Raw genomic sequence first — 14777 nt, forward strand, 5'->3', positions numbered from 1 at the left:
ATTACTGTATTACATTATATATTTTTACTGTATAAGTCGATAATAATGATAATTGTTATTATTGATATTATTATTATTATTATTATTATATTAAATGAAAAGTATTTATATATTATAGTACTGCCTTTAATTTAAAGTTTAGAGAGAAAAAACACAAATGATGAATGTTTACTGTAATGTTCTCAATAGACTATATATGTTTTTATTTTTTTATTTTATAATGTACACGTATTTATGTATTTGCTGTTAAATGGCTTAAAATGTTTATTTAGTGATTTTTATAACCAACATTTCAACCAAACAGCCATTATGATTAATACTAAAGTATGCAACAAAATACAGTACAATCAATCAAGGCTTATTTTCCTCACTGTTATTTACTAAATGAGCACCAAGGACAAACAATATAAAAGCATTTTTGTCAACACTCTTATACTCAGATGTCACAGGAAGAAATTGTGACACAGACTTCAGGACATATAATGGCCAAATAAAAAGCGCATTAAAATCATCAAAATATATAATCAATAGTCCAAATCAGTATTGTCCAAAATCAAGAAACCCCTCAGCGATATGTGTAGCCACATTTGAACAAATCAGCAAGTCATAAAGAATTTATAGAAACCATGATTTACATTTTCCTTCTTTGAATGATCTAAATGACTGAACGTTCTCAAAATCTACCCTGGGCTGAATACTGTAATCTCCTGATTTCTCCTTTGTTCTTGTGCTTTTTCTAGGCAAGCAGTTCTGGGTGTTCAAGGACACACTGCTACAGCCTGGCTACCCACAGGACATCTCAATGTTTGGAAACGGCATGCCAGCGCAGAGTATAGAGACAGGCGTCTGGTGGGAGGACGTGGCCAAGACCTACTTCTTCAAAGTATTTTTTATATATATTACAATTTTGTATTATTTTTTTCTTTATGTCCATTGTTCATTCAGAATAGAAATTATTTTTTAAACCAACATAAACTGACAAATACTGTACTGTAATATTTGTAATATCATTTATAATTTACTGTAATTTCTTATTATGTAATCTTCCAATCTAGTTTAAGTTGTTGGCCATTTTAGCAAGGTTTTTATGCCAAACTTGAAAATTCAATTAAAATTTTTATCATTTACTCACCCTCATGTCCTTTCAAACCCTTAAGACTTGCTTTTTTCTATTCAGGATGCTTTTGAACTGAAAGAATGACATAAAAGCTCTGCAAAAATTATCTATATGACCCTGTACTATATTCCAAGTCTTTGGAAGTCATACAATAGTTTTGTGTGAGGAACACACCAATATTTAACTTACCTTCTGCTTTGGCTTTCAAATTTAATGCATGATAAAACTTGAAATATTGTGCACAAATCACATGGACCACTTTTATGGTGACAAAACATTCATTTCAAGCCAACTAAAGGCCCGTTCACACCAAGAACGATAACTATAAAGATAACTATATTAGCATCCACACCAGCGAACGATATCGTCTGTTTATTCCAAGCGCACACTCGTCTGCCGCTTTAAATTCTTGAGCTCATTATAGCAGGATTGATTCTGATTGGCTGTCAATGTTTTTATCGTTCATCAGCTGGAAAAAATTGTTCTGAAAGTGATTCCAATGATATCGTTTCTCTGTGCCTTTATCGTTATAGTTGTGGTGTGGACTCTGCTATTCTTTAATATTGAGAACGATTTTTAGAACTATATCTTTATCATTATCTTTATAGTTATCTTCCTTGGTGTGAACAGACCTTAACTCCTTAATAAGACCATACTTTACCGCACGCATTATGATAGACCTATAGAAAAAAATATTTGAATCTTTTTCTTTTCTAAGAATGGCTTAACTTGAAGTGCTGTAAAAAAAAATGTGGAAAAAAATATTTTTTTAAGGTACTTTATGATATGTTGCCATACGGCAACAGCATACAATAGTGGATCTATCTTAGAATAAGTGTAAGCTTACTTATAATTAATATTTTTCCTCAGAAATGTTGTTTGTGTTGATTCAATTGGTGCTATTATAAGCTTTAACACAGTACTTACTTATAATTGACACCTTATACATACTTTCCAAGAACTTGTGCTTTTATTTATTCTATTCTTTTTTTGCTGAACAATGATTTATATTTGTTTTAATTTCATTACATTTTTCAAGAATATTATTTAAACTGCAAATGTATACAGTTAAAACAAATATAATACTGTATATAATGTATCATTAAACATTGACATAAAACCAAAAACATTGCAGTTCATGAAAATTCAGCATTATGCAATCTCTTGAGAGGAAGACTATGGACATCACCCATAAACTATTGTAATAATGTCATTCCACTATTGCACAGTGTTGCCACTTGGCAACACATACATTTGAATGATTTACCAAAAACGAATTTTATAAAAACTTTTTTGAGAGGTGAATATGTCATCATAACATCATAACAGTGACGTTTTAGATTTTTTTTGTAGAAGTGACACGGACTGGTCCTTGTTTGTTACTGACGTTTTAGTTTGCTTTCAGCAACTACCGACAAGAGACAGCAGTCTGTCAGAAATCTCGCCACAGAAAAAAAACTGCATGTCATGTGACTTAATCAAAGCACATCATTGGCTAAACTAAGGTCTTCTCTTTCCAACAAAAAAAACGAGAATGTTCTCTTAAAGAGACAGTGGCAAGGAAATGAACACAAAGAGTATGTTGCCATATGGCTACACCATGCGGTAGAGGGTTAAGTAGAATTTGGAATCTTGTCAGAACCATTGGTTAGTGGTGCTCATGTAGGCAACACAAGTTTGAATCCGGCTTGCAACCTTTCACCATCTTCCCATAATTTCCTGTTGTTTCTCTACTATATTCTGAATAAAAAAAGGCAAAAATGGCAGAAAAATAATTTGGCACCCAATTTGAGGCCAACATAAAAAGCACTTCAGAAAAAGGGAAAAACCAACAAAGACTCTAAACATCTACAAAACTTAAATAAAGACTCATTAGCTAACTAATTTAAACTACAAACAGACCATGCAGCATCTGAAAATATATTACATTTGACTCCAAATCGTTTCTGTCCATTATGAAGCAGTTTAATTCAGCGTCAATCTCGTTTACACTGGCCTATTTTCATTCTGCACAAAAACACAGTTCTGAAAGGTTGTGCAGGACGAGTGTGAATGTCTCTGGCAGGAGCTCTCTGGGTGGGGACGTCTTGCATGAGTTCAGTCCGTAGCTGCAAGCGCGCAGGTCGATAGCCACGCATATGCCATCTGTACCCAGCCCCGCTGCCAGGTTTGCCCGTGGACACAGGCGCTCATCTGAGCGTGAAGGGTGGATTGATATTCCAGGGAAATTGTTTGGCTAACCACACTTTGATAGTGATTGTGGGCTTTCTTTCAGCCCTGTCTCTGCACGTTACCCAAAAGGCCTCTGTGGGCGAGACAGAGTCAAGAAAATTGACCCTAATTATGTGTCATCATGGCCAGCCGATCATGGGGAGATGGGAAAGGATAGCGTTTTTTTCCTCCGCTCTAGTCAAGTTTTAATGCTGGTATCGATGTTACGATAACCCGTGGTCTTACGATAAGCCTTTCAGATCACTCTTTTTAGATCACACTGAGCCCCTCTTCCAGTCTGGAACATTTTTATTTCCAGGATTTAGAATCTTTATTCACCAGATTTAGTGGAGAGTGACAGGAAATGAGCGGGGAGATGTGAGATCAGGATGAATCTCAGACTGGAACTTGCATCACCCACATGTGCACCATGGCTCAATGTGAACAATGTGAACAACCCAAATATAGATTACAGGTCTGATGACATTTTGGACTACAAAAAATAAAATTTAATTAAATTAAATAAAATTAAATAAAATTAAATTGTAAAGCATGCATCGTAATGGTAGCAAAATGAATAGGCTTATCAACTTTTAAAAGAAAAGTGAAAATACTTCCTATTTCTTTTGTTGTCAGCATCAAAGGCCATGTGTCCAATCAAACCTTACTGTATTTTGGTGCAAATTTATGTCACTTCGTAGAATTTAAATTTAGCAATGACATACCCTTCAAGATTTAAAAGTTTTTATTGTGTGTTTAAAAAAAACATATTTTACACATTTTACATAAATACATTTAGTATATACATATATTCTAAATATGAAAAATGAATAAAAAAATTATTTTTAAATATATATTTAAAATGTGAAATTATAGAAAATATATTTTTAGATTTTAAAAACAAAAATAAAGGCTAAAATATGTCAAATTATAATTACGTAAAAATATATTTGTGATATTTTAAAATATTAAAAAATATATAAAAAATATAAAATATATTTAAAAATCAGATAAATTCAGTGTTATTTTAGTACTAATTAAAATATAGTTTTTTATATTTGAATTAGTTTTTGTTTGTATATTTTCTGGTTTCATTTGAATTTTAATTAGTTTTAGTCATTTTTTGTGCGTTTTTTTATACATATGTCTACATAGTTTTTATTCATTTTTATTTTATTTTAAGTTATTTTAGTACATTAAGTTAAACTAAATTAAATTGAGAATTATTGCCTTGGCAACTACTATAGCTGCAAAAAAAAATGTTTTAATATATGTCAGATAAAGTTTATAGATTTTGTTTTAGTTAATAGCTCTGAATCAATTAAAATGCTACAAGTGAATTTAGGCATCACTATATTATAATGTTCAGTATAAAAAATAGATATTCACTTTGAGATTTGTTAAAGATTATATTTAAGTGAGCGTTTGATGTCCGCAAATGTAATAAAAAATGTAAAAATAGGTGGAAACTAACATGCACAATTAAATATCCAATATAAATATAAAAACAACTTACAAATGTCTCCCGTGTCAATGCTTTGCAGGTTTCACTTACTTCTACAAGGACAAAGAGTACTGGAAGTTCAACAACCACAGGCTACGGGTGGAGCCCGGCTACCCTCGCTCCATCCTCAAAGACTTCATGGGATGCGACCTCACGCCCATTGACCCTGACATGCAGCCGACAGAGGACGAAGACGTTGTGATTAAACTGGACAATGAAGCCAGCACGGTCAAAGTCATCGCCATCGTCATTCCCTGCGTCCTGGCGCTCTGCCTGCTGATGTTGATCTACACCGTCTTTCAGTTCAAGAGGAAGGGGACGCCCCGACACATACTGTACTGCAAACGCTCCATGCAGGAGTGGGTTTGAGTCACATGGCCACGAGACACGGTGGTGTAAACACCCTAAACTTGCGGACTTTGGCTCTCGACCTCGCTCAAGGAGAACAGCGAGGGCCTTTGCTTTGATTCCCCCCTCCAGGAGACGAGGGGTGCATTTCCCTCCAAAACTCCCTTCTCTTGTCCCATTGGCCCCGGTGCACCCGCTGTAGGAGGCTTGCGGGATTGCAAGGATCCCACGGTGCATTGCGCCGTCCAGTGCCACTGTTTGACGTGGAAATCGCTGATTGCTATACCTTTAGGTTTTACAAGTGCACGCTGAGAATTGAACAAATTTACGAAAATGTCGCAGGAGTCAGATTTTTTATTTTTTTTTACTTTCCAAATTTTCGCTTGGCTCCAATCTATTTATTTTTTAACAGAAATATTTACGATTCCCTTTAAAGCATCCCAAACCAAATAAAGACTCCAAAGAGGATCTTTTTTCTTCTTTTTACAATTTTTTTTATAATTTTTTTCTCCACTCTCTGCTCTAAATATTTTGCAATGATGTGAAGTGGGGAAAGTTTTGACTGTTGTGGCAGTCTGTCTCAAAAACAGGGGCCAAATTATTCTGCAATATTTTTAATAGCCTTAATTATGGATTGTGTTTGCTTTTGTTTTAGTTTATTTGTTTGTTTTTGAGCACCGCTTTGTTTGTCCTGTCAGAACAGCAGTGCAATATTGCTTTGCTCCCTTTGAGATCGATTTGAGACCTCATTTTCGCCAGGGGCTGCACTGCCGCTGGAACGGGGCGGGACTCCTTAACCTCTGCCTAACATATCAGTCAAAACAGAGGGAAGACCGAGCTACTGCAACAATGAATACTTTATTGTGTTTTTTTCCATCCGATGGTAGAATTGCAACAGCAAAGGAAGTGCTTAACTGTTTATCGTGCTTTACGCTCACTCGTTTGGTCGTGTTTACACGGACAGAGATTTGAGAATTAGTTTCTTCCCTTTTTCCAAAAGGTTGCTGTTCAAGACAGAGCATGTCATGTCCTTCAGACTGCCTTTAGGTCTGGATGGGATCCTAGAACCTTGACGTATGAACCAGAACCACCGGAGCAACTCAGGACAGTGCTTGATTCAAAGTGTATGCAAGCCTTCTCATCCAGTCCTGTGTCTTTATTATCAACCGAGAAGAGAATCAAGGATATATCATGTAACGTTTCACCATTGCTTGTGATCAGAAATTTCTGCAATAGGATCGGACGAATTTTTTTACGGAGTCAGAACTTTCAGTTGGGTCATGTCTTGCAGTCTGACTCTAGATCAATCCTTTGCATCGAACGGATGTTTGAACACACAGTTATTTGCTTGCATTAGCGTTTTTTTACATTTGTAAAAATTTTTTTTTTTTTTTTTTGGGTACATTCGAAATGGTCTTAACCTCAACTTTAAAGTGGTACTTAAAGTGCTAAGCTGTCATCCGGCACGTTTCCTTTAGATGCGAGAAGAAAAAAAAACATACGTGATCTGAAGGAAACCATATGCGTGTTTTTGGCAAGCAGTGTTTGAATGTGTCTCTGTATTGATGATAGATTTTTTTTTTTCTTTCTTTTTTCATTGTTTTAAGAAAAAAAGGGAAAAAATGGGACATTCTTCAAATTCATGTACTTCATGACTCGGTTTGGGATGAACTGTCCTGACAGACTTAATAAATTAATCAGTATATGATTAAAATGCCTTTTAGCGCTTTGTTCACATTTACTATACATGCATATTCAATCTGGGAAAATATAAACATCTACTCTTTCAACTAACAGAAATACCATGGTAATACCATAGTATTTTAGTGTGGTAATCATTTAGTAGTACCACAGAATATATCAAAACACTATGGTAATACCATGGTACTGCTGCAGTACTTTTCTTTCTTTCTTTGACTTACAAAAATGTACCATGTACCATGGTATTTTGGACATTTTTACCATAGTACTACAATGGTATTTGAACATGGTACTATGATACTACTATAGTACTATACTATAGACATTTTACCATGGTACTACCATGGTGTTTTGAACATGGAACCAGGGTAATATCATGGTATTTTGGACAAATTACCATGACATTAGAACATGGTACCATGATACTACTGTGGTATTTTGAACATGACACCATGGTACTATGAAAACTACTATGGTATTTTAGAAATTTTACCATGTTACTACCATGGTATTGAACATGGTACCATGGTATTTTGGACATTTTACCATGCCATTTGATCATGATACTTCTATGGGAATTTGATCATTTTACCATGGGACTGGTATTTTGAACATGGTACCATGATATTACTATGGCATTTACTATTCTGGACATGGTACTACCATGGCATTGAACATTGTACCATGGTATTTTGGACATTTTATCATGGCAATACCATGGTATTCTGATTAAATACCATTTTATTAAGAACACGTACTATGTTCTTGGAAATACCATGAAGTACCATGTAAATACAATGACACATGAATTCCAGTACCATGGTATATTTCAAAAGTACCATAGTATTTCTCTCTAATGTACCATAGGGTTCTATCCTCTCTCTTTCTCACTGTGTATATGTGTGTATGTACGCATTCGCATGAGTGCATCTGAACGTTTCCCAGAATCCCAGCAGATCAAACAAAAGTCAGCTTTAAACAGCTGAGATGAAACGGCAATCATTAAATAATACAGAAAATCGAGTATCATAAAGGTGGTGTGTATCCTGTGGTTATATTTAGCTAGTATGATAAGAATCAGAGCATAACATATGAGATGGCGTTGGGCAGAGGCATTCAGAACTCGCCAAGTGCAAAAGTAAACAGAGACAGCCGCGGCCCATGCTCATTCTGATTGGCTGTCGGAGCGCTGGCATGGCGGATGAGGTTAGGTCGGGCATCCAATTGCCATCTATGTTCCAATTCAAATCTAGCTGAGCAAAATGACTGCGACCATGGTTACTGCGAGCATAACGGCTGAGATGAGAGATTAAAGCGTTAAATGATCCGAATTACTGTCTGTGACTGTTTTTCAAGCGTTAATCACTCTAAACTGACCAGCAATGTTGCTAATACGGATGTGCAAAACTACATATTTTCAAATTCAAGTACTCGGTGGGTCGTCTGAATGACTAGTCGACTAGTTAGGGTCAAACATAAGGCCGAAAATGTCTGATTGCATGTACACTACCGTTCAAAAGTCTTGGGTTGACAAGATTTTTTTTGTAATGTTTATCACCAAGGCTGCATTTATATGATAAAAAATACAGTAAAAACAATATTGTGAAATATTATTACATTTTAAGATTTGCAATTATTTGTTAAAATAATTTCTATTTAAATATATATTAAAATGTAATTTATTCCTGTGATGCAAAGTTGAATTTTCAGCATCGTTACTCCAGTCTTCAGTGTCACGTGATCCTTCAGAAATCATTCTAATATGCTGATCTGATGCTGAAGAAACATTTCTTATTATTATCAATGCTGAAAACCGTTGTGCTGCTTAAAATAATTTTGTGGCAACGGTGAGAATTTTTTCAGAATTCTTCAATGAAAAGGAAGTTCAAAAGAACATCTATTTGAAACAGACAAACTTTTGTGACATTATAAATGTCTTTACTGTCACTTTTGATCAAATTAATAGGGAAGCGACAGAATAAAAATAAATTAATAAATAAAAAGGTAATTGCAACTTTTTATTTTTATTCTGAGACAAACTCAGAATTGCAAGACATTGTGAGATAAAACGTTGCAATTACTTTTATTTATTCTGTGGTGCAAAAAAAAAAAAACTTTGAAATTGACCAAAATTGAATCGGAATTGTGAGACATAAACTCAAAATTGAGAGAGAAAATTTGGAATTCCAAGTTTATATTTCACAATTTAGACTTTTTCCTCAAAATTGCAAGAAACAGTCCAAATTATGATATATAAACTCAGAATTGAGAAAAAGTCAATTGTGAGATAAACAGTTTCAATTGCATTTTTTATTTGATTTTTTTTTTTTATTCAGTGGTGTAAACAAACTTTTGAATGGTAGTGTAAAATATACATTCACCAGACTAATTTTCTTAAAAGTGGTGAATTAGTTTTTCGATGGAATCAGTGGTGAAATAAATGCAATTAAAGATGCAACTCCTCAGAGAGAGCATTTTATCATACTGAAAATTAAAATTAAAATGATCGTGCTAAAACTCAGTGTTCTAAAAATGTTCACTGAGAAGTTGTGTCTCTAAATCTTACTATTTGAACTCATTTTTGGATGTGTAGTCGACTAGTTGATCATGCTGTGAGAAAAAAAATGTCTCTAAGAAGCTAATCTGTCTTTGTGTGTTTGGTGGAAGAACAGTGAGTCTGGTCTCTCTCTGAACGTTTTCTGTCTAACCGACAGAACTTGTGGTGCTAACTGGACCTACACTGGTGAGCGTCATCCTGTAATCTTTTGGTGCTGTTATTATTTTAGACATTATGGATTTACACTTGATTTGATGATGGTCTGTGCAGATGGTTCACGCTCATGTAGCACTAGTCGTGATGGTGCATGGATTCGTAGTTTAGCGTGTTAAAGGCTCGCGTATAGTTCCTGTGTGTTCTGTGAAGGCCTTAAGCTTCAGCTAAGTCAGGTGTCAAAGGTCGAGCCGCCCATTGGCTACATGTTGGTGCTAGACCCTGATTCATGTTTACAGTTTCTGTGACTTTAGCAAAGATGTGGTTTTCTGTTTGCTTTGTAACATTTATTCTCTAGACTAACGTATCAGTTCCTCCAACTCATTAGCATCTTTGCTAATCTCAAGTCATCCTCATTGTCATGTGTATCGTCTTGCCATCCTGATTATGTTAAACGATTCCAAATGAAGGAAACAAACGAAGTCTGAAAAACATGTTTATACTTTTTCATTCTGTCTGTATCCCTGTATTTGTGATGTATCTGTTGACGATCCATTTCATTGATCAATAAACTCATTTGAACATATTTCCCCTGAGCATTTTTGTGTTCATCTACCTGTTCCATCATCATGTTTCCTCATTTTCAGTCCATTGTGGTTGATTCATTATGGATCATTCCTAGTCCAAACATCATTCAACTACTGCTGCACTTTCAGAGCTGTGCTAACATAAATGTGAAAAACTAAAACTAAGCTAAAATACATGTTCATGACTCCAAAATTAAGTAAAATAAAAATCACAAATTAATAATAAAAAATTTTTTTAAATAAATTTTGTTTACTAGTCAAATAAAAACTAAATACAGTATGCAGAATCTAGGAAACTAGATTATAGTGTGAACATAACGATAAACGTAACGATAATGTAACAATAATTAAACTAAATTTAAAAAATGTCAAATAAATTGACAAATAAAATTCAATTCAAAAACTAAATTCAAAACTATAAAAAAGCTATATATTAGAACAAAAATATAAGTATAAAACATTTATTTAAAAAACTGCATCAGATTATAAACAGGTTATAGCATAAAACGAACTGTAAAAAAACTATAAAAACTAATTGACAAATAAAATAGAAATAAAAACTAAATTCAAAACTATAATATATTTTATATGAAAGCATAAAATAAAAGCATAAAACATTTACGCAAAAAATGGTGCAAAAATATTCACACAAATAAAAGAAATATACAGAAACTAGAAAACTAAAACTGATTATAGCATAACTAACTATAACTGAACTAAAATTAACTGACAAATAAAATAGAAGTAAAAACTACATAAAAAAATTAAAAACCACAAAATATTTATATTCCAAAAAAATAAATAAATATACAAAAACTAGAACTGAAAAAAATTTTTAAAAAATAAAACAGATTACGGTGTAAAAACTAATGATAAACTAAAATAAAAACAAACGTCAAATAAAATAGAAAACAAAAATTAATTCAAAATTCAAAACTATAAAGCATTTTATATACATTTTATAATGCCTAAAAGTATCAAATCTTTGCACAGAAAATACTTCAATAATATTCAGACACACACGGAAGTAATACTTCTGAATAAAAATAAAATAAAATGAAGAAAATAAGCTTGTCAAGATGTTGCCAAATCATTTCAAAGGCATTTTTATGAAAACGTTCTATTTCGTAATGTAAGTGATGGACTTAAATAGGCTGTAAATATGTTGCTGTAATTACAAAGTCCTCACACACGGAAGTAATACTTCTGAATAAAATTAAAATAAAATGAAGAAAATAAGCTTGTCAAGATGTTGCCAAATTTCAAAGGCATTTTTATGAAAACGTTCTATTTCGTAATGTAAGTGATGGACTTAAATAGGCTGTAAATATGTTGCTGTAATTACAAAGTCCTTTTAATTAAAGCGCTTAGTGTTCTTTTAAATAGCATTATATATGAGATTTTGCAAACATTGATACATAATGTCTTTATGAGTGTCTCCAGGCAGACTTGCATGGATGCAGCCCAGCTAGGAGCCACAACTGCAGTGAGAGCTCATTATCCTCATTAGTCGGACTGCTAAAGGGATTCGAACTGCAGGAAGAAATTAGCTCCATTTCTCGGAATACTGACTTGCCCGTGGGGTTCATTCTAGTCTCCACGCCTTACTGACTTTTCTGAAATATCACAATATCGCTAAGACAGAAACAGCAAACACCCACACACTACCAACAGACAGCATAACCTATAGACTCCATCCACAAACATAACATACAGGCTGTCAAAATAGCATACTTCTGTACTACTCTTACCAAAAAGCTAAATTATTTGCATGAGTAATGAACTGCATGACCTACTACTTTTTTCAAAATGTGCAGTACAATAAAGAGATTGCTGTGCAGAATACTGTATCCAACAATGCAGTGCAGACAAATTGATCTCTTTAATTTCCTGATAAGTAATAATGTATTCATCATTTGATCTGAGAGTCAAATGTTCAGACATTTTTTGACAAAAAAAGGATAAAAATGCAAAATAACCATTTTGAATTCTTTTGAATCAGTTCAGCAGAAAGATTTGTTCGCTGACACTTTTGACTACTCCACTCAGAGACTTGTGCAATATTGCATGTGGCCCTGCTAATGATTCTAACCTTTGTTGTAGCTTTAATGATCAGCATTTAACTGGAGGCCTGCAGGCTGGAAACATGTTCTCTGGGAACTAATCAATACACGGCATGGTTCACTTGACTGCGAGACATTAATCAGTGGCACACAGCCAAACACAAACACTATATAACAGAGGTGTTTTTAGTAGGCCTACTACATTTAATACCTACGTCAGCTGTTTTTCTAGAGAACAGGGCATGTGTTTCCAGGTACTGGGATTCTTCCTCTGTCTGTTTTACACATCCTGCCGCATCCCCTCAGCTCCCACAAGTGATCATTTCTGCCTAATTTAACCTGCCACAGAGACGGTCGCTGCTGAAACATTTAGCTTAGAACAGAGAGAGAGAGAAAAAAAAGAATGATGGTGGAAAAAAAGTTAGAATTATAGGGATGAATGAAAGGACAGAACACAAAATAATAAGAGTTTCAGGAACAATGAGGTGATCTAAAAATGTACTACAAAAAACAAGCACCCTCAAGCTGTTTCAAACCCGTATGACCTTCTTTCTTCTACACATAAGGAGAATTTTGAGGAATCTTCACACAGCTCTTTTCCGTCAAGGTTCATATTGACCAAAAAATAAAGGTTTTTGCTTCCCCAAAGAACCTTCCAGCGAACAGTTCTTAAAAGAATGATTTTTTTTTCTTAGTGTGAAGAAAATAGTTATAATCTAAAGAACCTTTTTTCACTAAATTGAACATTTTGTGCAATGGAAATGTTCCATGGATGTTAAAGGTTCTTCATGGAATCAATGCCAATAAAGAACCATTATTTTTAAACCGTTTGTGCAAAAATAAAGGGTCTTTATTGGCATCTATGGTTCCATGAAGAACCTTTAACATCCATGGAATATTTCCATTCTAGAAAAGGTTTTTTATAGTGGAGAACAGTTCTTTATATTATTAAAATGTTCTTCACACTAAGAAAAAAATGGTTCCCTGAAATGATTCTTCTGTGGAATTGCTGTAAAAATAAATAAATAAATAAAAAACCCTGGAAAGTTTCCATGGATGTTAAAGTTTCTTCACGAAACCATCGATTTACAAATAAAAAAAGCAGTCTATACCACTTCTGCACTATATTTCAAGTGTTTCGAAACCATATGAAGATTTTTGGGAGAAACAGACCAACAACATTTAGGATACTCACTGAAAAATGCAGCTTAGAGACAAATATCTGAGTCAGTTTCATCTTCAGCTGATGTTCTCAGCAGGTGAGTTCCTCCTTATTTCCCTGGTGGCTCTGAAACAACTGGGGGTAAAATACACAAAGAGTTCATGTACTTGTGAGTTCATGATCTCTAAACACGTTCCAAACATGTCAGAGGTGTTTTGGAAATAACTGGGCTGAGTGATCTCCTGTGGTTTCAAACCTGAAGGAAAAAAATGCTACAAGACAGCTGTTTAGTGTTTGAGGCTGCACTGCATGTGGAAAAACATCAACATCACATTTATCTTTATAATAATCTTCTTTGAAAAGTATAGATTTTTTAAACTCAACCAATCAAAAATCAACTGCTGTAGTGTCTAAACAGGCCCTAAACAGGTAAATACATTTCATTTCTAATGCACATTATACCCAGAGCTCTTATTGTATTTCAGATGAATCTCTTAGAAATATAATTTCCTTCACTGAGATTGCAGTGGAATGATAATTAATAACACGGCTGTCTAACAAAGCGCTACGATCTAATCTTCGGGAGATCAGCAGAATGAATTGGAAAGCAATTAATAGCACTCAATGGAGTCAGCATTTCCTTTTGTTTGTGGCGGGGTAGAATCAAATTTCTGAATATTTTCACTCTTAGAACTGAGAAGCAACTTAGAAAGCTATTGTAAGCAAATCTCTTCCAAAAACAAGACAACGAGTTTACAAATAACTTTCTTAAAACACAATGTAAGAGAGAAACAAATAGCTTCAAATCCAAAGCTGTTCCATCACCTGTTATTATGTTATACTGTATTAGTAAGAATATTGATAGGGTTTTCAAACTTTTTGATGCAAGGGACTCCCAATTGAGAAAGTGAGAGAAAAATATTAAACATTGTATTATAAAGACTAAACATTGTATACAACAACTATATTGTTGTTTCCAGAATGAAATACTTGGCTTTTATATTGTCCTTGTACTAAAACAACCTTCTATCATCTAGGATAGATGTTAAATTAGATGTACAAACCAGAATAAAACATTTTGTTTTCCAAAATCCAAAATATAAAAATCATTATGTTTAAAAAAAAAAATTGCATTAAAGTAAATGCAAATATTTAATTCATATCTTAAGGTAACACACTGATTTGACAGAACTAAAAAAAATTATAAAATAAAAATAATAATAATTCAGTCCCATTTTGCACCTCTGGAATGCAGTTAGATAATGTCTAATGCCTTAGATAATGTAAATTTGCATTTATAATTTTTTAAAAGGGAGCATACGTGAAATCTGTGATTCAGGTTTATATATATATATATATATATATATATATATA

At 33.6% G+C, this 14777-nt stretch overlaps 1 protein-coding gene across 1 annotated transcript in view; it reads left to right on the forward strand.

Moving 5' to 3' along the window:
- The window catches only part of LOC107712777 (matrix metalloproteinase-16-like), a 73129-nt gene extending 66241 nt beyond the window's left edge, over positions 1-6888 (forward strand). The window contains exons 8-10 of the mRNA XM_016518114.1: positions 741-883; positions 3797-3803; positions 4873-6888. Coding sequence (XP_016373600.1) covers positions 741-883; positions 3797-3803; positions 4873-5201 — 479 coding nt within the window. The 3' untranslated portion in view covers positions 5202-6888. The remainder of the gene's footprint in view (positions 1-740; positions 884-3796; positions 3804-4872) is intronic.
- The last annotated feature ends 7889 nt before the right edge of the window (positions 6889-14777 follow it).

This window comes from Sinocyclocheilus rhinocerous, unplaced genomic scaffold, assembly GCF_001515625.1.
Source record: "Sinocyclocheilus rhinocerous isolate Xijiao unplaced genomic scaffold, SAMN03320098_v1.1 scaffold1740, whole genome shotgun sequence".
NCBI classification, from domain to species: Eukaryota; Metazoa; Chordata; class Actinopteri; order Cypriniformes; family Cyprinidae; genus Sinocyclocheilus; species Sinocyclocheilus rhinocerous.